The sequence below is a fragment of the Tursiops truncatus genome, chromosome 6, assembly GCF_011762595.2.
Source record: "Tursiops truncatus isolate mTurTru1 chromosome 6, mTurTru1.mat.Y, whole genome shotgun sequence".
Taxonomy (NCBI): domain Eukaryota; kingdom Metazoa; phylum Chordata; class Mammalia; order Artiodactyla; family Delphinidae; genus Tursiops; species Tursiops truncatus.
The window spans coordinates 111,524,883-111,549,359 of NC_047039.1; the positions used below are offsets into that span (position 1 = coordinate 111,524,883).

At 52.7% G+C, this 24,477-nt stretch overlaps 1 protein-coding gene across 1 annotated transcript in view; it reads left to right on the forward strand.

Moving 5' to 3' along the window:
• CFAP77 (cilia and flagella associated protein 77) overlaps positions 1-23,299 on the forward strand; it is a 138,200-nt gene extending 114,901 nt beyond the window's left edge. The window contains exon 7 of the mRNA XM_033858933.2: positions 22,370-23,299. Within this exon, the coding sequence (XP_033714824.2) occupies positions 22,370-22,492 (123 nt within the window). The 3' untranslated portion in view covers positions 22,493-23,299. The remainder of the gene's footprint in view (positions 1-22,369) is intronic.
• Positions 23,300-24,477: the final 1,178 nt, after the last annotated feature.

Consider the following 24,477-nt stretch of genomic DNA (forward strand, 5'->3'; position numbering starts at 1 on the left):
GCCATCTGACCTCAGAGTCTGGGTGTCTGTCCACTGGGGCAGACGCTGTCTGGACCAAAACCCCCTCTACTGATGGGATCATTGCACCACATCCTACACTGGGGACCTGGGGGTGCAAGACAGTCCCATGCCATCAGCGCTAAACCTCCCGCAGAGGGGCATCCCTGGGGAGATGGAGCAAATGTCTCCTGTGGGCTGTCATGCACCCAGAATGATCTCGCACTCACCATGCTCCGGCCTCAGGACTGACCCAGTGTCCATTCGGCCACGTAGGCCTGTCGCACCGTGACGGGGCTTCTTCTTTAGCAGCTTTTAGCAGAAGAAAAAGGAGGAATAGCCGGGGCCGTTGTCAGAGGAGGGGAACCAGGAGACTTGGGGACAGTGCCACGGGATGGTGGGGGCCGTGTGTGCCCAGCTCGGGCACAGGGAGCCTTTCTAGGGGCCACCAGGACCATGCCTGGTCCCGGGAAGACAGCCGCACAAAGCCACATTCCCAGACAGCCCAGGCCCGGCCGCTGTGTAGAGTTAAACTGCAATTTAGACAGTGAAGGGGCCCATGCCTTCCTGAACCTAATGCAATCGAACAGGCTGCCAGAGAAGCCCACTAGCCCCCCTTGATGTCGCTCTCATGTCCTGCCCAAGTGGCCTCCATCAGCACGTGTCAGTGGCCAACCGCCCTACTGCTCATCAGCCCGTGCCGTCCCTGCACACGCGGGCAGGACTGGGCACCCAGTGGGAGGAGCGGGGAGTCACCGAGCTGCTGCCCCGTTATCACTCCTCCGCCCTGGCCTGGGCAGCGCCCCTCATCTGTGGTTCCTCCACCTCCCCCAATTTCCTGCCTTTTTATCCACATCCCTCCTCCCCTTTCTCTGCCTCTCACACTCGGGAGTTTCGCCTACGGCCTCCTTCCTGGCCCGTCTTCTGTCGCCTTTCCTCTTTTGCTCTTTTCTCTCTGATTTTCCTGATGTTGGACGTCCGTGGGGGATGCAGGCATCCTGGGGACCCTGCCCAGGAAGGGATGGGACCCACGGCTCCCTGGGCACGAGATGCCCTGCCAGCAGTCTGCTCTACAGCACTGACCCCCAGCCCCTCTCAGCCCCCTTGTCTCCGATTTAGAATCTACAATTAGCTCCCAACCCAATGGACCCAGGAGGGCTCAGGTGGTCTCCCCGCAGCCCATCGGAGCGAGGAAAGGCCCCCCTCCCGCCTCCACCACCCCCACCCCAGGTAACATGGATTCTGCTGTGTCAGGAGCCCTTGTCTCACCCGCAGGTAGCCCCGCAGCCTGGCCCGGAGTAGGATTGGAAATCCAGATATAAATGAGTTTCTATTTCTAAAAGAGGGGATTTGACTCAGCTGAGCTCAGGTCTCTTCCAGTCTTTAGATTGTTACAAATTACCGTTAGGAACACGGTGGCCCGCCTGTGATGCTACCCCTCTGTGTGCGCTAAGTCATTATTTCACACAAGCACCCTTACCCGAGTGGTACTGAGGACAGGCAGAGATGGGTTTCATTTTCCTTGCCCAGCAAGTGGCTCGGCCTGGAACCCAGGTTCCTCTGACTGCAGGGCCCGAGCTCAAAGGCACCATCCATTGTGTCATAGAAATAACGAGAAACAGAATAAAAATGCAAGCCCCGGGATTTATCGGGTGATTTTTCATCTTTCCCGGGGATGTTCACAGGCTTCTGGAAGTTCAGCTGCAGGAATCTCAGAGCAGGGCTGGTCCCTGGGCGCCACGCGGTACAGCCCAGCAGAGGCGCTTAGAGCCCCAGGGCGCTGCCGCCGCGACCCTCGGTGCCCTCCCCGTTGGGAAATACCACCCGTGAACAGTATTTATTGAGCTCTTACTGTGTGCCAAGTGCTGGACATGCATTATCTCCTAGATATCATACTCTCATTCTACTGACTCGGAGACTGAGGCTCAGAGAGGGGAAGGAGCTTGCCCTGTGAGAAGGGAATGCCGGCCTTTGAGGCACGTAGACACATTGCAGTTCATTACTTAACCGGGCCATTCGTTGTTCAATGCCCATCTTCTCCCCTAAAGTGCGAGCCCAGGAGGACATGTCTGTTGTGTCTCCACTGTGTCCCCGGAGCCCAGCCCAGGGCCTGGCACCCAGCAGGTGGCCAGTAAATGTCTGTGGGAAGGATGAATGAAGGAGTGCATGAACGAATGAATCACCAGCGCAGCCCAGGAGGACAGACGAATTTAAAAGCCTTTCACAGACCCGATGAAACCCCCTTCCCAACCTAAAGGTCCCAGGGCCCACCAGCTGCAGCAGCCGACGGGGTCCGGACTCGGAAGGGGCGTGGCCAGAGCTGCTCCTCCCGCAGGGGTTACTGCTGTTGAGGCCCCAGGAGGGTCTTTGTGTCTCGTGTCTGTGCCGATCCGCCCGGCCCCCCTTCCCCACCCGGCCCCATTATGAAAGGAAAAAGCGCTTCCAAAAAAGTGGAATCTGTCACGGTGATGGATAACCTAAATGGACTCTCCCAGCTCGCGAACAGATGTCTACGCTGAACTCTGTCAGAAATAATTAAACACCTTTCACACGGAAAAGCAGCAGGCAGGGCGCGGGCGCTCCCGGGCTGGGTGAGCGCTCAGCAAAGCTGGCTTTCCATCCATCCCCACCCGGCACCGCGCGGGGCACCTCCGGATCTGGGCCCAGAGGGACCAAGGAAAGGGGCAGAGACACCCCTCGGTAGGGTTCCCTGTCCGGCCACACGGGGTCCAGCGCTATCTCCTAGTCTGTGCGACCAGCCATCGCCACGTGAGGGCCAGTGCCCAGAGGGAGGGTTAGCCGACAGCTGGCGAGTGGCCTGTCTGCCAGGATGTTCATAACAGGCCGCCAGCCAGCCCCCAGGCCTGGGCCAGCAGCTGGACCTCCCTGGGGCTCAGTTTCCCCACCTGAAAATGAGGGGGGAACACTCGTTCTTGAGGGTCTCTTCCAACCCAAGTTTCCATGACCAAGGAGCCATGTGGCGTGAGGCACGGGGTCTCGTGGATGCCGCAGACACCGAACCCAGAGTGAACCGGGACAGGTTCTCATTTCGGGGACAGGACATGAACTCATTGCCTCGTTCCTGAGTGGGGGGACCCCTGGGCCTGGGGCCACACCCTCTGTGCCTGGTGGCCGGGCTTTCTCTGCGCCCCCCTCCGCAAGGCGTGCTGGGGGCCAGCGGGGAGGGAGGAGGGGGCAGCGCTGTATGTCTGTGTGCGCGTGACTCCAGGGTCAGCCAGACCCGGGCCACGTGGTGACCCTGCCATTTCTGACCTGTCACGTGGCTTGACCTGTCCAAGGCGCCGTTTCCTCTTCGGTCAAGTGGACCAGTGGGGCTCCCCTGGCAGGGCTGTTTGATGAGAATACGGGTACAGTGTTTAGCAGAGCGCCTGGCCCTTATCAAGCTACCAATAAGTGGCAGCTGCCACGAGGGTGGTCCTGGTGATCATTCATTCACTCACTCACTCATTCATTCACAAATCTTATCTGATCATTCATTCACTCATTCATTCATTCACAAATCTTATCTGATCATTCATTCACTCACTCACTCATTCATTCATTCATTCACAAATCTTATCTCTGAGCACCTTTATGTCAGACCCTGTTCTCAGCACTGACCATATACTACTGTAGGGTGCTGGCGACAGGCAACAAGTGAGGTGGACAGACGGACAGGCGGACAGGTAACTGAGCAGGTGGACCACTAGACGGGGAAGTCTGAGAAGCTCCAGCCCTAGGCGTCCAGTTCTCACAGCCTGAAATGCTGGGGAGACGTCAACCTGAGCTGGCAGCCCCGAGTTCGGGGGTGGGGATGACTGCCCACAACGAGAACCGCAACAGCACGATGCGGACTCGGGTTGGTCCACCCTGTTCTGCCTTTTGTGTCCCCGGCTGGGGTTGGGGGGGGGACAGGGCATCCCAGCTCACCCAGGACAGCCCTCCTTGGGTCTGGTTGGGAGGCAGACTAAGTAACAGCACCCCCTCTGCTCTCAAAAGTGACCCAATCAGAACCATATATTCTATGGTCTCCTATGAAATCAAGAAAAACAGACGGTTTATCCCTCTTTACAAAAAGACTGCCAGCGATAACAGCCCAAAGACAGAGGGGCGGGTGCCCCTAAATATTTATAGCAGCACTGACGGTGGTGAAAGGCTGGACATCGCAGGCAAGTAATGGCTTAGGTCCGTGTTGGGAGATATTACACAGATATCGCAGAGATAATATACAACGTCACGAAATATTATACAGCCACTGAAAATATTGACTTCAGTCTGTACTTATGGACACTTTAATCATCCTTCCCCACTTTCATAATAATTTCCCCACATATTATTGGGGGAAAGAACCTGTGCTGCGTGACCCCGTCTGCGTGGAGGCACCCGTACACCACGCAGGGGGGGTCTATGCTCCAGGACAGACGTCCGGAAGGAGAGGCCCCGAGTAGCGGCAGCTGGGATCCCTGGGGTGAGCTGGAGACTGTTTTACTTTCTCTGATGCTCTTCTCTGCATTGTTTCCATTTTTATAATGAGTTCCTGTAACTTTTACAAAACCAGTAAGGTTTTTTTTTTTTTCAATGTTTTTAAAGGATGGGGACTCTACATCCTTCCCCAGGGTGCCTGTCCCTGTGCCCAAGCCCCTTTCAGCCCTGTTCCTCCCTACGACTCACCGAGCACTCCCCATGCTGCCGGCCAAGCCTGGTTTCTCCTGTTCAGTCTCCATCAGGCATAAAGGTTAGAGGCTGGCGCTCAGCCCCAGTCGTGAAAGCGGCTGACTTGCGGAGTCTGGATCTCTACGGCCAAGTCCATGTTATAATTGGAGATCCAAGATCCATTTTAGAGGGGGGTTTGCCCAAGCATCTCGGGGTCTCCACTTCAACCCGAACACTCCTCCTCTCCCCGCAAGCCCTCACCTTTCCTCTGCAGCCCCGATACCCACCGACATTACATAGTCATTCAGTCACTAAAGTATGAACAAATTGACTATATTTTCATTTGGCTTTTGGGTTCAGCCCCACTGCTTTAGAATAATGGCCCAAGCTATTAAGCTAACAGTTTGATTTACAAGCTCTTGTGCTCTGAACGCTGGGATCAGACTCCTCTCTTTGTGGAAGACTAACCCTGCCTCGGGTCTCCTGGGCCCCTGACTCACTAATAGAACAGGAGACGGTAGGGAAAAAAACATCAGCAGTCAGCCAAGCAGTGACGCCCAGAGACGCAGCTGATTAGTGAAAGCTGTGAATCTAAGAAAAGGATTTTCTTTCCCACCTTTAAGCTCTCTTACAAATCATAGCTGGCTGGAAAGTTAGCTCTCTGTTAAAGCCCCAGGGCGGGCTCGCAGCCCGTCCACCCTGCTGCCGCCACCTCTCCAAAGGGCCCGCACGGTTCAACTAAAGATGGACCGTTCTCCGCACGGGTGTATCAAGCCCCAAAGTCACTCCTTCCAGACCCAGGAAGGGCAGATTCCAGATGGACTGCCCCTCCCCTCCCTGAGGTCCCTGCACCAGTGATGTATTTTAAGAATCCTGTCGGTCTGTTGCCTCAGAATAAGAATCTTCCCAGGTTGCCGTGTAGGGCACTGAGAGCACACAGGGCAATAGGAAGAATGATTCAGAGGCTCTGATGCTCTTGACATTTCTTCCCTAAATACAGATTCCCCCCTCCCCTAATAAGTCAGATCAGTATGCAGAAGGGCTGACTCGCCGAAGGAATAAAAGCAGGGGCTTAATTGGTTTTACATAATCCGGCACCTCGGAGAGACAGAATTTTTAGGCACCTGCTCACGAGGTGACATTGCTGCTCAAAATCCCAGTGAGCTGAAGCTCTGGGGGTGGGGACAAGAGGAAAAGGGGCCGGGGAGGGGGGTGGGGTGGGGAGAGGAGATGGCGGCAAAGTTTCTGGTGCAGCTGGAGAAATCTTGAAGTCCGAGGGAACCCGGGTCATGGAGGGAGGTGGCAGGCATCCTGTGGGATGTGGGAGCTGGCACTTGTAACAAAACAGCCCTGCAACCTGGGCACCCCCAGCCTGGCTGTCCCCATAATCTGTCGGGCACCCCTGGGAATTTTCAGTTTAATCCAGAAAGCACTTCACCCCCCACTGGGTGTGAAAATATTTCCAATTTCGTGTTGAAAATCAACCAGAAAATAGACTAAGATGGCTTGTTTTGACATCAGGCATCTATTTCTAATCTCTGGAGATAGCTAGAATCTCATGTTGAGTTTTGGGAGTTGATAGGACTTGCCAGGTCCCCAACTGCTTCTCCCAGCTCATCCCCAAGAGAATAAATCCCCCATGATCTAAAGAGAATCTCCCGGGCTTAAGAAGGAGTTCGGGTTAACGTCTGCCACCTCTGGAATGACTTCCTCCACGTCTCCCTCGTTTCCACATGTCCCCACTTGTCAGCCTCTGTCACCAGGCACTGAGGCTGCAGGAGCGATGGGGTCCGAGCCGCCTGGCACGTGGCCAGCAGGAGGGTCCCGCAGATAAACAACACTCGATGATCTACTTGGATAAAGTCAAGGTTTATTCAAACTGAGGTTTGTCAGAAGTGCAGGCGAGATGAATCCAGAGGCCGGTATCCTCTTATCTACAAGCCGCATGCAACACACAGAGCCTCCCTGGTTTCCCTCAGAGATGCAAAGTTCGTGGGCATCAGAGAACATAACACGTCGGAGAGGAAGGAAGATGATGGGGATGTTTTCTTGGCTTCTTCCCTTCTTCTCCTCAAAGAGAGCGTGGGAAATGATGCCTTAGCAGTGCAAACAATGTCGGTAGTTGGACCAAAGTCCACTGGCTGGAGGTGCAGAGGGAAGGGCGTCCAAGAAGACGGCGCCCCCAGATGACAGCACAAAAGCCACACCCGACAGCTCACACATCCCAAGCGCCTCTCAGAGGCCAGGCTGGGGGCCTCGATGGATGGTCTCGTTTGGTGTCAATGCTCACAGAAACCAAAGCTTGGAGGCTTCAAGTCACGCGCCCCAAGGGTCACAGTTAACAAGGGTCGGGTGGTGGCTGAGCCCTCTGGCTGGCTGCCTCCAGGCCTCAGGCCCTGGAAGAGTCGATAAATACCAAGGACCTGCAACTGAGGTCAGGGGCCAGTGGGGGCTAAATGCAGGACCTGGGAAGGAAAGAGAAGGGCGGTCAGGAGCTCGGGTGTTTATAGGTGTCCAGAGGGTCGTGGCCAGCCCTGCTCTGGCTGACTTAAGCCCTCGCAATAAACGAAACTCGCCACTGCCCCGCTAGCCTTTAGACTTTGACAAAACCCCGGAGCATCTTTTAAATGGCAGCTTGGCCCCAAGGCTAAAGAGGAAAGAGGCCATTGATGGAGGGGGGTGGGGGCTCAGGCTTGCTGTATCAAAAGGCCTGAGGCAGAGACAGAGCCCAGCAGGAGGGCCTAGCCTGTGGGCTCGTAAACCACACAGATGCGCCAGGTGCCATCCTGCCTCGGGCCCGCCTCTGCATCTGCATCTGTAAAGTGGGCATCAAGTGAACTGTGCGTGCAAAGCACTTGGCTCGGGCCTGGCCAGGGGAAGGTCACGGAGCAGTAACACCTCTGGGTTAGATGGGGCTTTGCCATCTGCTCCTCTAGATGAATGGTTCTCAGACTTGGCTGTGCCTGGGGTCCTCTGAGGAGAGGTTTAAAATGCAGATTCCAGGGCCCCACCCAGGACCCCGATCCAGTGGGTCTGGGGTAGCCACCAAGCCTGCGTTTTCAACAAGCAGCTCCCCGGCTCCCTGGGTCAATGTCAATTCCTCCTACACAGATATGGTTAAAGCACACGTTCCCCAACGCAGGCTGTGCCCTTCCATACATTTGCCATAAAGCAGGTTGGGGCTTCAGAAAGAAACGTCCTATTGGAGGCAAGCTGTCGTCTGTTGAACAGGTCAGGATCTGATGAGGCTCTCTTCCTGGCTTACAGATGGCCACTTCTCGCTGTGACCTCACTGGGCAGAGAGAGAGAAAGCAAGCTCTCTGATATCTCTTCCTAAAGGGGCACTAATCCCATCATGGGGGTCCCACCCTCATGACCTCACCCAAGTCTAACTACTCTCAAAGGCCCCACCTCCAAATACCATCACACTGGGGGGTAGGGCTTCACATATGCATTTTAGAGGGACATGATTCAGTCCACAGCAGCTTCCTTCTCAAGTTCAGTCCAAGTCTGCCTCCTCTCTCTCCTTCAGCCTTCCGCCTCAGGGTTGTGTTTCTCCCTCTGGAGCCCCATGGAGCCACATGCTTCCCCTTCTAAGCGACAGCCCTGCAAATACCTGAGGTCAGACACTGTTTTGTCCTCAATGTCCAGGTTCTGGATTGTTCCTTGGGGCAGCGTTCTGAATGTCGATAGGTGGGACCCTGTGTTGCAGGGACAGTGGATTGCCCAGGTGCTGTGACCTCTGCCACCCGGTATGCATTCCCTACCTCTGTCCACAGTCACAGAAGATTTGTCAACTTGAACTGCCTTTCTACATATTTTTGAACGAAATGGTGGGTACAGATATTGCAGAAAATAAAACCCCTCTTCTATTGATACTTAGAGATTTAGCTGAGCAAAGGAGATGGAGAGGATCTTTAAGGATGCGTGAATCTCAGAGGCGTTTCTAAGGGCTCTGTTGCCTTATCCCAGGTTCCTAAACCATCCATCCATCCATCCATCCACCCAGGATTTGTTGAATGTCCACAGGGCGCCCCTAACAGTCGAGTAAGGTCCCCTGTCTGTTGGCATTTCCCCAGAACAGTGTCTGGAACATGGCATCAGCATCCTTGCTGTCTAGTTGAGGACACCTAACTCTAATATCCCTATCTGTGGCATGACAGGGTCAGCCTTGTCAACCACAGAAAGAGTCTGCTCCTTCTTAAAGGATACTGGAAAAAAATTCTTCCTGCTCATTATTCTAATAAGAGAAAAGGGGAAAGACGACACCAAGCCCCACCACAGTGTATCCCACCCCAATGGGCCATGGACACGGCACAGCCGAGTATGTCCCCGGCTTCCCTGGCAGCAACACAGGAGTTGTTCAACAGCCAAAATGAATAAGCGATACGGCACTGACGGGCACTGCACGGACGGCTCAGCAAAGGACTTAATTTGCAGCCAAGCACAAAATCAAAGACTCTGTCAGCTGAGGAACTGAGCGCCTGGATAACCACCTTGTGCTACCTGGGAAAGCACTGTCAGGTAAATTTCCAGAGAAAGTAATTAAGGAATCCCCATTGTCTAACTTCAGCAGCAAAATTTGAAACTCTGGAATTTGATGCTCGCCAGGGATCTGGTGTCTCCTCCCAGCTTGATCCTTCATCACAATGAACAGTAGAAGTTTATGAAGAGATCGGCTGGTGCGTCTCCCCCTCGCTCTGCCGAAGACGCTCTCCAGCGCCGTGCGTGCTCCCGCAGGCATTGTCTTGACGGGGAAGCAGTAGGCAGCAAATGAGATCGCCGCTTGTGGGACGGGGGTGAGATTAATATACAAATATATAGCCCTCTCTGAGGTCTGGCAGGCACCAATTAATATTTATCAAGTGCCCACAGCTAGCACGATACTGCGTATCAACATGGAGAACATAGAGTCCGCGGCGTCGGGGAGTCTACCCTCTGACTCAAAAGCTACAAGCAGATAGATGCTCCGTGTGCTCGGAGGCCCCCGCCCGGATCGGGAGTTTGGGTTAATATTTACAGCCAGTGGCCTCCTCTTTCTGAGACGATGAGGAGTTCTCAAGCAGGCATCATCATCACTGCGGCCTCCATGGGGTGAGCGCCCAAGCCTCTGGGGCCCACCCCACTCACAAAGGTTCTCCATCAACACATCTCCTTCCCTAACCCCCTCCTCAGCTCTTCCTTGAGTTTAAAATAAGAGAAGTCCATTAAAGTAAAAGAAGTCGTGCTGTCCATTGGAGCTTCGAGTCCAGCGTGACCCTCCATACCCTGATATTTCTAAGTGGGGTGAGCGGGCGAAGCATCCCGCTGGAACCGCCCACTGCCCCCTCGCGGGCTGAGCCCCTCCAGCCGAAAGCCTCTGGGCCACCTCCCAGAAGAATAATGCCAGCCGGTGCCCATCATCTGGGCTCTGAAAAGGAAAGGGGAGACCTTCCCCCACCCCTTCCTGGCAGCTCCGCTTGTCACAGTGCTTTCGCTGACAACCCCATTGAAAACAGCCCTCGCTGCCTCGCTGTGAAGCCTCCTCCTGTCTCCCATTCACTCCTTCCTCAGACGGTTTTTGAAAGCCGAAAAGTCTGGAAAAACACACACTCCCCCCAGCCCAGCCCCCGGGCCCATCACCGAGGGAGAAGGGGCCGCAGCTTGGGTGAGCAGGCCTGCCGAGCGTCCTCACCCGGCCCCATGGTGCACCGCCTCCAATTAAATCAAAATGGTTTGTTTTTAATGGTCTTTTACACTGACAAGTGGGCGATCATTTTGGGCCCACGAGCTGTCAGGGAACTGAGGCAAATCCTCCGTTGATAATGCCCAATGCTTCCAATTAGGAGCTGAGGCCGCTCCTGGCGCACTAACGATTCCCCAGCCGCCCCCCAGGCCCCTTTGGCGCTGGCTGTTTCTTCTTCCTTCTCCACTGCAAATTACTGACACAAAACGGAAGGCCCCGCGTCTCCTCCGCCACGCCAGGCCCGGGCCCTGTTGGGCTTAATGAGCCGATGGAAGTTTCGTGGCTCCGGCGCTAAATTCTTTTCTTGTTTGACAGCTGCTCGGCTAAGGCGAGTGTTGACCTTATAAAAGATTTAGTGTTTCTCATTATTTTCTGTCAAGCTTCACAAGTGATGGCTGTGCGGTTATCATTTGCATCCTGGGGTGCGTGTGCGTGTGCGTGCGTGTGTGTGTGTGTGCGTGTGTGTGTGTATGTGTGTGTGTTGGACGGGGCTCTGAAGTGGAGACGGGGAAACGGGAAGGGGTCTTTCTCTCCCTTAGTTGCATTTGGGTCCCACACACCAGCTACTGGCTTGACATCCTTCTCGGGCTGAGGTGTTTCAAAGAGAACGCAGGATGCAAAGCAGGGAGGACGGATGGTTCGACGGCTTCGGGGCCTCCCAGGTGGAGCTCTGGTGGAGGCGCCTCGAGGCTGGTGGACTCCCAGAACCTGGGGGCGACAGCCCAGCCAGGGCCGGACGTGCTGGGCAAAAGGATGGGCTGAGGTAGACGTGGTCCTGAGGACGGTTTTAGGGCTACACTCAAGACCTCATCACAGGGAACTCACTCTTTTCTTACAGGCCCCATTGAAAGCCATCACCAGCAAGGTTTTTCTCTCCGCCCTGCATCCTAAATGAGGATTTAATGTTTTTAAAAAAGCAGAACCGATTTTTTCTAAGTGGCACGTATTATCGTCCCCTGTGGGGTGACTATGGGAGCGTGTGTTAGTCTTTATTCGGCTCCTGCACCCACGCCAAATGGGGGCCGCTCTATAAATAACAAGACTCCAGGGAGTCCGCGCTGGCTGCTCCAACTCCCCTCTTTCAATCCCTGTGTTCTCCCCTCACTCTAACCTACCCACTGGTCTTCCCAGGTGAGGGTGCCCCGAGGTTGCCTGAAGAGGGAGAGAGACAGTTAAGGGCAGGTGAACCCATGGATGTCTTCTCCCAGGGGTTCTGAGTCTTTGTTCCTCCTTGTTACCGTGGGAGACTCTGTTCTGATCCTCTTAGAGCAAATACGGGGCACCCTCTCCCTTCCACGCCCATGGCAGACCTTGCTAATCAATCACCGCACACTTTTTCATGAGCCTAGATTCAGCCTGAGAATATTTTATGACAGAACATGGGCATCAGCCACCATCACGGGAAGGGCAGCCTACTTGCCATCCCTGCCTTAGACGGGCCATTTAAATAAACTGCTAAGGATCCTAAAAGTCCTTGCCTTTTTATGCTACATCAAGATGATTTTTATGTAAAAGGAAATAAAATATAATCCACCAAAGGAAAATAGATACATTGGACTTCATCAAAATGAAAACCTTCAGCGCTTCAAATGATGCTATCAAGAAAGTGAAAAGACAACCCCCAGAAGAGGAGAAAATGTTTGCAAATCAGATATCCCATAAGGGACTTGCATCTATGAATATAAATATTACTCTTACAACTCAGTAATGAAAAGGTAACCCACATTTTTAAGTGGTCAAAGGACATGAATAGATATTTCTCCAAAGAAGATGGACACAAATCATCAATACACACATGGAAGATGCCCAAAGTCATCAGTCATTAGGGGGATGAAAATCAAAACCTCAGTGAGATACGGCTTCGTACCCAAGAACTAGGATGGCTGTAACAAAAAAAAGACAATAACAAGTGTTTGCAAGGACACAGAAATCAGAACACTAATACATTGCTGGTGAGAATTAAAAAATTGTGCAGCCACTTTGGAAAACACTGTGACAGTTCCCCCAAAAGGCTAAACCCAGAGTTTCCATGTGACCCAGCGATTCTGCTCTTAGGTGTATACTCAAGAGAAATGAAAACACACATCCATGCAAAAACCTGTACACGAATGTCCCTAGCATCGTTATTCATAATAGCCAAAAAGGGGAAATAACCCAAGTGTCCATCAACTGATGAATGGATAAACAAAATGCGGTAGACCGTACAGTAGAATATTACTCAGCAATAAAAAGGAATTAAGTAGTGAAACACGCTACAACATGGATGGACCTTGAGGATGTGTTATGTTGAGTGAAAGAAGTCAGTCACCGAAGACCATGCACTGTATGATTTCATCATTAGGAAATGTCCGGAACAGGCAAATCCATAGAGATAAAAAGTAGAATAGTTGTTGCCAGGGGCCAGGAGGAGGGAAATGGGGAGTGATTCCAAAGGGTACCAGGTTTCTTTGGGGGATTATGAAAATCTTCTAAACTTAGATTATGCGGGTGTTTACACAACCCTATGAATATATTAAAAATCATTGATTTTTGCACTTGATTTTTTGGAAGAAAAATTTTTTCTTTTTCCTTTTTTTAAATTTTAACTTAATTTTTATTTTATATTGGCGTATACTTGATTTACAACGTTCTGTTAGTTTCGGATGTACAGCAAAGATTTATAGACTTTAAAAGGGTAAATTTTATCTCAGCACAGCTGTTTAAAAAAAAAAAAAACTTGAAAAAAAAATAGCCCACCTGAGTCAGACGAGTACTCATCGCCCAGATTCTGTCTTTGGAGCCTTGAACAGGGGGATAATTGGCACTGAGAAATAGCCTCAGATGGTGAGGGAGGGTCTTGTGTGTCCCCAGCCTCCCCAGTGAGCTGTTATGACTCTCGCTTACCTGCAGCCTATTAAACGTAGACACTGAAGAAGCAGAGGTGGGCACCAACCTGGAGTTTTTTGGAAAATTCAAACACCCCACCTTGGTATTACCCTATTATTTATCTACCAGCATCTGGCAAGCAGGTTCACTGTTCAATTTTGATCTCAACTGCTGCTGACTAGCCTTAGCTAATCCTTGGGAATGATCTAGAGATACTGTTTGGCTTCTAGAAATAGCAAAACGATTCTTATGTTCAAAGACACGCATGACTCTCTTTTCTTCTGCCGCAGTAAGCCTCAAGAACTCCACAGTCAGTGGAGCAGAAACCTGGTTCCCAGGTCTGGCTTTGCCGCTTGGTAGCTGGGTCTCCTTGAGCCAGTGTCTTAACCATCCTGAGAATCAGTTTCCTCTCTTGTCAAGTGAGGGTGGTACCCCGAGCCCTCACCTGGGGGGCCGTCACTCTCCCCCCTTCACCTGACACGGTACCCCGAGGTCCCACGTTAGACCTTGTGGGCAGGCAGGATGTTTGTTTTTCTGAGCCCGGGTTTGGATGTTCTTTGAAAACACAGCATGTGTCAGCAGGGCGGGTCAGGCCCTGTGTCCTTGCTGCGTCTATTTTTGGACCACAGAGAAATTGGAGCCGGTAGCAGAATAACAATTTAGGGGACCAGATGTCTCAGGAGAGACTGCCACCCTCGTTAATTACTTACACGACAGACCTGCTACATCAGAGCCCAGGACCCACCGTGCCCGCCGACATCCTGCATGGATTTGTGTTCTACGGGGCCTCTGACCTCCAGCTGCCCGAGCTTGGCAGAAATTACTGACCTGGGACTGATCCATAATTTTCAAGTACCTCTCATTAGAGGAGACAGCCCCTCAATCTTTTAAAGCAAAATCTCTCCCAGTCACCTGAGCGGTTGTCACTTAAAAAAAAACTAAACTAAAATCTCTATAGCTGTCATTTTTTTTTTTTTTAGCTCTTTGGAAGATTTTTTTTTTTTTTAATCCGGCTATTTTTTCCTCAGATCCTACCTTTTTGCCTTCTCGGCCCCCAGACTTGGCACTGGAGGGCTTGGGGTCCAGTGGGGGGACCATGGTGAGGCTCATGAGAGAGGTCTGGATAGCAGCTGGCCCGGCTGCCCCGTCGGGAGGATCGTGGGAAAGCTGCTCAGTTTGTGAACCTGACTGGTGGGTGGGTTCCTCCCGCTGGGGGGCACAGCCAAAGTCACACGCCACTGGTGGTGACACTCCTTTTGGCAGCAAAACTCCGGATTCAAATGGAATCAAACACAAATCTCCAACAAACAGCTCTCGTAAAACAGAGGAACTGTTTCTCAATTGCAGGTGTGTGGGGGGAGAGACCTCTGGCCCTGTGTCACTTCTCCAAAACGCAGTTTGAAAATCACCTCTTGTGTCTTCATCTTAAAAAGACAAAAAGGCGATACTCCCTTACAGATAAAACCCAAGCACCCTCTGCTTCCCTGTTGTCACCCCCTCCCTCCCAGAGGCAACGCCAGGCATGACTTCCGGGCACGTTCTTTCCTCCCATTTTCTTTCCGTTTAACTAGGTTCATGCACAAGCTTGCACAACACAGGGGATCGTTTTGTAGGTTTTACGTTTTTCATGTCAATGGCATCATGCTTACGTTCCATCTGTAAATGAAATTTTCCCATGCAACATTGTGTTTTCGGCTCAGCTGGGCCTGGAGCAGCCCTGTTCAACAGAACTTTCTGTGACGATGGGCGTGTTCTGCAGCTGCCCTGCTCAACGCAGTAGCCCACGTGGGCACACGGGCTTATGAAGCCCCTGGAACGCGGTTTGCGTGACAGAGCGACTGAATTGTTCATTTTCGTCGGACAGGCCCTCTCTAGAGCGGTCATGTTAACGGAGGCCGATTATTCCACTGCATGAATTCACCACCTTCGTATATCCAGTCCCCACTGATGGGCGTGTGGTCGTTTCCAGGATTTTGTGTCATGTTATAACGAGGATTCTTGTACACATCGCTTGGTGGACCTTTTTGAAGGTCTCTCCAGGGTATGTACCTAAACATGGACTCGTGGGTTCATAGGCTCCAGCCTTTCTAGCTAAAGCCAAATCTCTCTCCAAGTGGTTGTACCAATGAGCACCGTCACTAACAGTGTATGAAAGTTCCCATTTCTACTGTCGGACTTATGACTATTATTACCAATCTGACGGGCGAGAAACGGTATTTCTTGCTTTGTTCCCTGATCACATACTTTAGGCTGAGCCCCTTTCCCCGTGTTTGCTGGCCTTCAGATTTCCCCTCCGTGACCTGCCCTGTTCATCCCTTCTGCCTGTTTTTTTTTGGTCGCCGTGGGACTGCAGCACCCCTTTCACCCTCACCTCATCCCCACCTTATCCTTCAAGTCTCTGCTTCTGTGTTATTTCCTCGGGAAGTCTCCTCTGGCCCCAAAGTCTGAGTTTTTAATTCTCTGTATTATAAGCTCTTACAGAATCTGGTACTTCTTTTAATAGTCAGCACAACTGGACTTCCCTGGCGGTCTAGTGGTTAAGACTCAGTGCTTCCACTGCAGGGGGTGAGGGTTCAATCCCCGGTCGGGGAACTAAGATCCCACACCGCCAAAGAAATAAATAAATAGTTAGCACAACTACAAGCGAATAATTAGTTGTGCGATCATACTTTTATTACTAGTTTCCTGGCTCTCTGACAGTAGAGGCTTTCTAAATTCTCCCTGAATCATGGTACCTAGTGTAGAGTCTGGTACACAGTGGGTACTCAGTAAGTATTCAATAAGTGAAATAATGAGCACATAGATGAAAGGGCAAGGGTCACACCTTATCCCCTAACCCAGATCACATGGGCACCTTCTCTATAGCGGCACCAGTTTATTCCACGCAGCGATTTTCTGTCAAAAGTGGATCAGACTTCTCAAACAAGCATAAAAACTCAACAAATACCAAAAGGTCTGATTCACGCAGATCACTTTGGCACCAAAGAAATTAAATTAGAAATCGGTCACAAACGTAACTAACAAAATTGCCTGGAAATTTAAAACCATATTTATAAATAACTTCAGGACCAAAGAAGAAATCCAAACAGAAATTTGATAGAGATTAGATGAAAAGAGAACCGAACAAAAATAAAGGTAACTCAAAGCTTGTGAGATGAGATAAAATGTAGAGGGAAACACAGTTGCCAATGCTATGTTGTATAAATGTTAATACTAGAAAAAAAAGAAGAAAGATTAAAAGGTAATTATAGCTAAGCAGACAACTCTAGATGCTAGAAAAAGAACAACAGAGAAACTTCAAAGAAGGAAACCAGGAAGTCAAGAGCAAAATTAATGAAATGTCAAAGGCACCATTAAGGGCATCAATCAGATGAAAAGTTGGCTCGTTTTAAGTAGATCAGAAAAGCACAGATGCTTTCAGATGAATTGGGAACTGGGATCCAGGAACCTAGATCCCCTGGGGCGGCGTGGGGCCCACAGTGGGCAGGGCGTGGACCTCAGGAAAAGGCGATGCTAGCTAGTGTCAGCTCTGCCCGGGACCACGGAGACCCTGGGAGAATCGCTTCCCACCTTTGGGTCTTGGGTTTTCCATCTGTATCATGGGAGAGTTGGATTCAGTGATCTCCGAGGTCTCTTCCAACCCCAGGTTTCTGGGAATCTTCGTTTATTCCAGTCTGGCTGCAGAGAGGCAAAGGGTGTTATCCAGGGAGGGGATTACCATCTTAGGACGAGTGCTGGATGCAAATCTTTTTTAAGGTGTGCCAGTCGCCCACCTCCTCTCGTTCCTCATCTTTGTCCCCCAGTCACACTGACTGGCTTTCATTCCCTCCCATTTGCCCAAATTTGCTCAGGGTTTGGGCTGTTCCCTCCCATCTAGGACACTTTTGCCTTCCTCTTCCCCTGGAGAGCTCTCCCATCCTCTCCAGAAAGAACTTCCTGCGCCCCGGATGGAGTTAGAATTCCCCAGTCCACAGTCCTATTAAATTACCATTCAACAATTACATGTCTAATGTGTTCAGCGGCCACCTCCCAGGCCATCTTGCAGGGCCCGTGTGGGTCTGCCTTATTCACCAGCGTATCCCCAGGGTGTACTGTGCAGTGCGGGCACCCAGTCTGCACTTCGCCACCCCTCCCGTCCTGCTCCCAGGGCTGCTGGTGGGCCGGTGGCGCTCACCTCTTATTTACCTGCACTGACCTAAGAGCGACTCAGCTCCATTCAGCAGAGCTGTCTCCTGCCAAAGCCGTTACAATTTCTTAGCTCCAGGCGGAGACAGACTGCAGATGGCTTAATTTAGAAGCATCTCAGAAGGAATTCTTTGCTCCACAGCTCTTCATCCTTTGACTCCGGGGGTCCACAGGGTCGTGACCACAAGCGCTTGAGGCCTGACTTGTAATTAGGACCCTCATCTCTGGCTGAGCCGCTATTTTAGGAGGAGAGAGCGTGCGTGCGTGCGTGTGTGCGTGTGTGCGTGCGTGCATGCGTGCGTGCAGGATGGGAGCCACACCGTTCCCAGCAGTGCCTCTCACTGCCTCATTTCCTGAGCATTTATTAAGAGAGTGGAGATTATCGGTAAAGATCTGGGGCCAGGAGTCCCACGGCTCTGGGTCTCTGAGACCTGGGGCAAGTGACTTAACCTTTTGGGGCCCCTGTTTCCCCATCTGTAAAATGGAGACAACGTCTGGATACTCTGCGGCTTGCGTGAAATAAGTGCACTGCACCTGACAAACGGCAGGTCTGTTACTGTAACAGCCTGAGGGTCCCAGTCGCCAGCCTCCGGAACAAATGCGGCAGAAGGGCGCCTGCTTCTTGGCATTCTGAAAGCTGGAACGCCCCTCTCCGTGGACTCCCATGTTCTGCTTGGGGCTCTGCGGATTTCATGGGTACAGAATAGGGCCCCTTTCCCTTCTCTTTCTAAAGGACAATCTCATGAGGGCAGGGGGTAGGCTCTTGCTTGAGTTAGCTCTCAGGAGAGTCGACCAGCCCCAGCAGCTAAGCATCCCCGTCGGTTTTCACCTCCAGATTCACACACGACCCCTCTTCTCCTTCTGCTGACACCACTTCCCCTGCCGTACCTCCCTTCCACCTCCCTCATCCCAATCCTTCCAGGCCCACCTGGCCTGAGAAGCCTTCCTTGACCACCCGAGGCCAGGTGAGTTCTGCCCTCCTCCTTCCTTCACTGTCTCATTCATTCATTCACTCATTTGTTCACTCTTCCAACTTTGTTTCAACACTTCCTGAATGCCAGGCCCCATGTCAGGCACTGGCTGTCCTCAGGGAACAGGGCAGGTGCAGACCCCACCTCTTAGGGCTCTGGGGCTGGACACTCACCTAAGCTCCCCTGGATCCACCCCCGGGATGACTTAACTCCGCAAGAGTCCAGCAGGAATGGGACTCCAGCGACATCGGAGACCACATACGACACGCTGGCCTCCCGCACGTCAGCCCAGCGCTGCTGAGAACACAGTAGGTGTCAGAATGTGTGTGGTCAGTCACTGGGGTGAACCTCCTATGCCCAAAACACCCCTTTGGAAAACCAGGGGAAAATGGAGCTGGGAATATGCCAAAGTACAAAGGGTGCGGCTCTTCCCCATCCCTGGCACACAGGTGCTTAATAAATACTTTTTCAGATGGATGGATGGATGAATATTTCTTCCTTGACAAAGTTTCTAAGTAATGGGAGATTGCAGAAAAGGAAATATTTCCTAGGGTTCTCTTTTATTTGTGTGCTGGTTTTAACCAGATTACCTCTAAGCTGAGCAGCCCTACGGCCTGGGTCCTCCACCTCCTCAGGAGATGAGAGTGAGTTCTGAACCTGCGGCCACCAGCACCACCCACCGTCAGCACCAAATCAACACCACCCACCGTCAGCACCACCCAGCATTCCTGCGTGCTGAACTACTCAGGGAATGGCTTGAGGGCTGCATTTGTTTCCCAAGGCTGCCCTAACAAACTACCAAACACATAGTGGTTTAAAGAATAGAAATTTATTCTCCAACAGCTCTGGAGGCCAGAACTCCAAAATCCAGGTGTCAGCAGGGGCACACTGCCGCTGAAGGTTCTAGGGGAGAAAATCCAGGTGTCAGCAGGGGCACACTGCCGCTGAAGGTTCTAGGGGAGAAGGCTTTCTTGCCTTTTCCAGCTACTGGTGGCTCCTGGCGTCCCCAAGCTCTGGCTGCGTCACTCCAACCTACGGCTCTGTCGTCAGGTGGACTTCTCCTCTGTCTGTGTCTTCTGTCTCTTACAAGGATGCTTGTCATTGGATGTAGAGCCCACCTGAATATTTGGGCTGTTCTCATTACAAGACCCTTAATTACATCTACAGAGACCCTTTTTACAAACAAGGTCACATTCACAGGTTCCGGGGTTAGAATGTGGATGTAGCTTTTGGGGGGAGGTCACCATTCAACCCTTTACCAGAGCCACAGAGGGACGTGTAGAGTTGCAGAGATGTGGTCTTGCAGAGCTGTGCTTCCCTGTTAAGAACGACTGGTGGCCGGGCCCTAGGGACAGAACTATTGCCACTCTGAATGCTACAGATGACCATGGAGGTCTAAGAGGCCCAGGTGGCTGGGCATCTAAATCAGCCGGGGTACCCAGGAGGCCTCACCGAGCATCTCTATCTGCCTTCCGGGAAGCACGGGTGTCAGGAAAATCATGTCACTGTGTAAAAATCCCCACCCCTTGCTGGAGGGGATACAAGACGTACCTTGGAAAAGGCCTCTTGGTTATGGCTGCCTTCCTCCTGCACGGTGTATTGGAACTTCTCTCTTCTCAATAACTTCTGTGAGGCCACTTGGCAATTTTTCTGCAACTGGAGATTGAGCTGAGAACAAGATCGTGGTATGATTGATTGAAATGAGCTGACACCAGGCATGGAGCCTGGGTCTGGGTGGGGCTTCGGTGACTGTAGGAAGGGCCTTCCCGGGTGGACTCGGAGTTTTGGGCTTGGCCTCAGGCCCTGCCCCGGTGACAAGAGCCCCAGATGATCCTGACGTATATCCCAGAAACCCGAAACCTGAGGCCGGAGCTGGGATGGCTCCCAGAAATGCCGCCACACTTGCAAAGCGTCCATGAATCTCTTGTGCTCTTTGTACGTTAGGACTTGTGGGTACTTATTTTCCCAGAGGAGAGGGTCCTGGCTTTCTGCAGGGTCTCCAGGGTCTCCACAGCCCCCAGAGAGTGAAGGATGCAGTTTTATGTCCTGGAATAACTAACCCAATCTACTTATCACCATTTGATTTTTTTTATGGGTTTCTCATAAGCATTTGCAGCCCCCAACCCCCTTTTCACCCCATGAGTGAGGTTCAGGGAGTCCCCCCACTCCCCTGACACAGCATGAGTGGCAGCTAAGGCAGAATATTCCAGAAGGAGTCTAGAACTTAGTGCCCAGGAGTTAGTGAGTGGGGAGTGGGTGCTAAGGCAGATTTTCTCTGCCACTGATTCCCTCTGGGGCCAACCCTGGACCAAACTCTGCTCCGGGCCTCAGTTTCCTCACCTGTAAAATGAACATGGTCAGGTCGGATTCTGTTGTGCCCTCCTGTGGCCTGATGTGCCTGCTCTCCCCTGATGGCAAGCATGGCCCCCTGGACCTGGGGTCTGGGTCTCACTGACCCTAAGCCGTGGCCCAGACCTTGGACTGTGGGGGGGGGGGTCTGATGGGGTCTGGAGGCAGGCAGCAGATGCAGGACCCAGGAGGCCACGTCAGCTCTGCGTTTTCTGCTGTCAGGAAACCACTTTGGGCCACAAGCTCTGGTTAAGGGTCATGACCTCCCCCCAGGCCCCTGTGCTCCTCCCATGGGGGCCAGAGTGTGGGAGGCAGAGCACAGAGACGTTCCCTACAAGTTTTCCCTCTACTTCCTTTTAATGCCTTATCCTCTCCCAGTTTTTCTTTTCTCTCACCTTTCATCACGGGAAGGCTGCCTGCAGCTCTGTGGTCTCAGCTAACCCCGTCCCCCCTGGTGGTGAGGGCACCCCCGGCCTGGTCCTGCACCAGAGCCTGTGGCCATCCTGGCCATGGGTCCTGCCGTATCTTGAAGCAGAGCCTTCAGCTGCTCCTGCGGACCCTCATCTGGGCCACCATGTCGCCTTGTGGACTTGAGCTGCGGGGCGCCCCAAGGCCAGCACGCACGTGGCCCCCTTAGCCTGGGAAAGCCCTGCTCATCCTACGAGCCTCCCCTTGTTCCCCAGAGAGGCCCCTGACTCCAGGGAGGGTAAACCCACCTACCTGTGCTACTGACGCCCCCATCACTGCACTGATTCTCATGAAACAGCTGTGTAACCATCGCCCACGTCTGCCCCCCCTCCCCCGGGAAGAGTGAGTCCCTCGCATTCATTGCGGTACCCCAGTGCCTGGCACAGAGCTGTGCTCAGTTAATACGTGTGGCTTGAACGGGTGAGTGAATGAATGAATGAACAGCTGCATAAATAAACAAGCAAGGTTGAACCCTTTCTACCCCGTGCCTCCCTTAGTGATCCTAAAAGAGAAATGCCATTTTACGGGAATTCTCTGGCATTTGGAGGTGGGGTAACTGACCCAGGAGACAGGAGAGGTTTCCACTCACCACCGTTTCTTGAGAGGCAAGGGCAGGCCAAAATGCCGACTGCATAAAATTTTAACGACAGAGGCCCCCCACTCCTTGGATCTGGGTCTGGTTCTGGCGCAACTGAGTGCTGGCCCCTGGAGTGTGGGGTGGCCTCAGATGGTCCCGCGGTGACGGAGCGCCAACCGTGCCAGGAAGGCCCCCCTTGGAGAGGGCGGCTTGTTTGGGGTTTTAATGGTGGAGAATCAGCACGTGAAGGATGATGCTGGCTGTGAGGTCCCACTGCACGGGGGACCCCAGTCCCCGGCAGGCGATATTTATCATGTACACGTCGTCCCGGCAACGAGCTGGACAAAAGGACAAACAAGGGCACCGGGCAGCCCTGCTCTCGCACCCCTGTCCCATGTCACCCCTCACTTTACCCCACAGCACCAGGACAGCACTTTCCCTTCACTTCTTTCCCTCTGACGGCGATTTTTATTATTACTCTAAGATGGAAGTAGGGGGCGGGCCAGGGAAGGAACGGGAGCCCCCAGGCCGAGCCCCCAAGCACTCATGCCCACTGACCCGCTCTCCCTCTGTCCACAGGTGGGCACCTGTCTCGATACCTTCCCCACCGAGGCCCATCGCCAGAGAGCCTTCAAAGCCCACCGGGAAGAGTGTGCCGTGCGCCAGGGAACCCTGCGGATGGGCAACTACACCCACCCCTAAAGCCTTCTTGACACAGTAGAAAATTCCCTGAAGGACTCACCTTTCTTGCCCCAACTAACATAAGACAGTCCCCCATTGTTCTGCAGGCTCTGCCTCGGCCAGGACCTCAGATTCGGGTCTCAGTTTGATCGTTTTTGGTAAGAGCCCCCTCTTTAGAGTTAGCCACACTCGCTTCCCTTAAGCCCCAGTGACCCTCCACTTAGGGACCGCCCTCCTCCTGCAGGCCCCCCACCCTCTCTTCTCAAGCCCTCACCTGATAAGAGAAACCCAAAATCCAAGGCAGATTTTAGACTCCAGGCTAAGGGGCGATTCTGAGGCTCTGCCCTCAAGTGTTAAGAACAACGCATGTATTTGCTGCAGAAAGTGTGACAGCGCCGTGCTTTGAAAGCCCTCCTTTCATATTCCAAACATGAGTTTTAATGGTTCCTTTTGGGATTCCTGATATCTCTCCAGGGCAATACCATCTCTCTGGGACCTTTGAGGGCAGGAAGAGCCCACGTTCCTTACTCAGAGCGGCCCTCACCTCCTCAGTGCTGGGCCCAGATGGGCTCCTCCACAGGCACTGACCTTGGAAGGTCACCCCGCCCCCTCCCGAAAGAGAGAGACTTCCGGGGCCGAAAGCACCCAGGCTGGGGCACTTTGCACATCAATCTTTCTGCAGGTCCTTTGGCTTCTCCCCACAAATTAGATACTGATCTATTTTAAATTAAAAGTGCTCTTTGTCATCTTCCTCCTGTGCCTTTATTTGAAAGCTAGTAAACCTATGAGCAGTGTGAGAAAAAACCTCAGACTCTTTAAGGGAGATGACCTCCCAGACATCGCGACAGCACCTGTGCAAAGTCCATCGCTGACCTTCAACCCACAGCCCTCCCTAGAATGCCACACTCATTTATCCAGCTGCTCCCCGGATGTCTCCACTCAAGCATCCGGCATTCATCTAATCCAACACAGCCAAGACAAAACTCTGGATTTCTTTCCGCCAAACTTGCTTCTCCCTCCTTTTTTCCCATCTCATGCTTGAGACCACCCAGATGCTGAAGACGAAAACCTTCACGACTCTGTTGCCTTCACGCTCTCATCCAATCCATCAACAAGCCCATCGACGTTACTTCCAAAAATACCCTGATTCATCCCGTCTCTCCGAGCCCTCATCATCTCTCTGGAGACCTGCAGTAGGTTCCTGAACCGCCTTCCTGCTTCTGCCCACAATCCCTTCTCCACAGCTTGTCACCAGCCCACCCCTTCTTGTCATTTAGATCTTGGCTCAAAAGCCAAGTCGCCCACTCAGGGAGTTCCCTGGTGGCCTAGTGGTTAGGATTCCAGGCTTTCACTGCCGTGGCCTGGGTTCAGTCCCTGGTCGGGGAACTGAGACCCCGCAAGCCGTGCGGTGTGGCCGAAAAAGAGAAAGATATGAACGAGTCCCCCACTCAAAGGGCCTTCCCTGGAGTAACCCTCAGTTAAGCCCACACCAGCCTGTGTTATTCTCGGCAAAGCAATGAGCCCCTGCTTGTTGCCTGTCTCCTCTTCTAGAAGGTAAGTGGCGTGGGATCAGGCGTCTAAGGGCCCAGGGCCCAGACCTAAGGGCCTGTGGAATGACCCGCTGCCTGAACGTCTGCTGTGGCTCCTGACCACAGGCTGAGGACCTGGCGGGGACTGTCCATCAGCCTAGGCCGGGAGACACACCGAGTCTGGTGACTACAGATCTGAGCGAGTTTCCTGAGCAGCCTCCCCACTCCCAACGCACACACTCACTGCAGCTCCTCAGAAGCTAATTCCATAAAAATGCCACACACATTACCAACCCCTCAGGAATCTGGTTCAGTGGGGGGCCTTGACAGACCCCACCCCATCCTAAGGGCCTAACATTCCCCTCCCACCCCACGAACCAGACAAGCATCCCTACTGGTCTTTGTTAAAGCCACCCTGCAGCCTTCTGACCCCTGGGGGGAGCGACCCCGGTGAGGGAGCAGGGCCGAGCCTGAGGG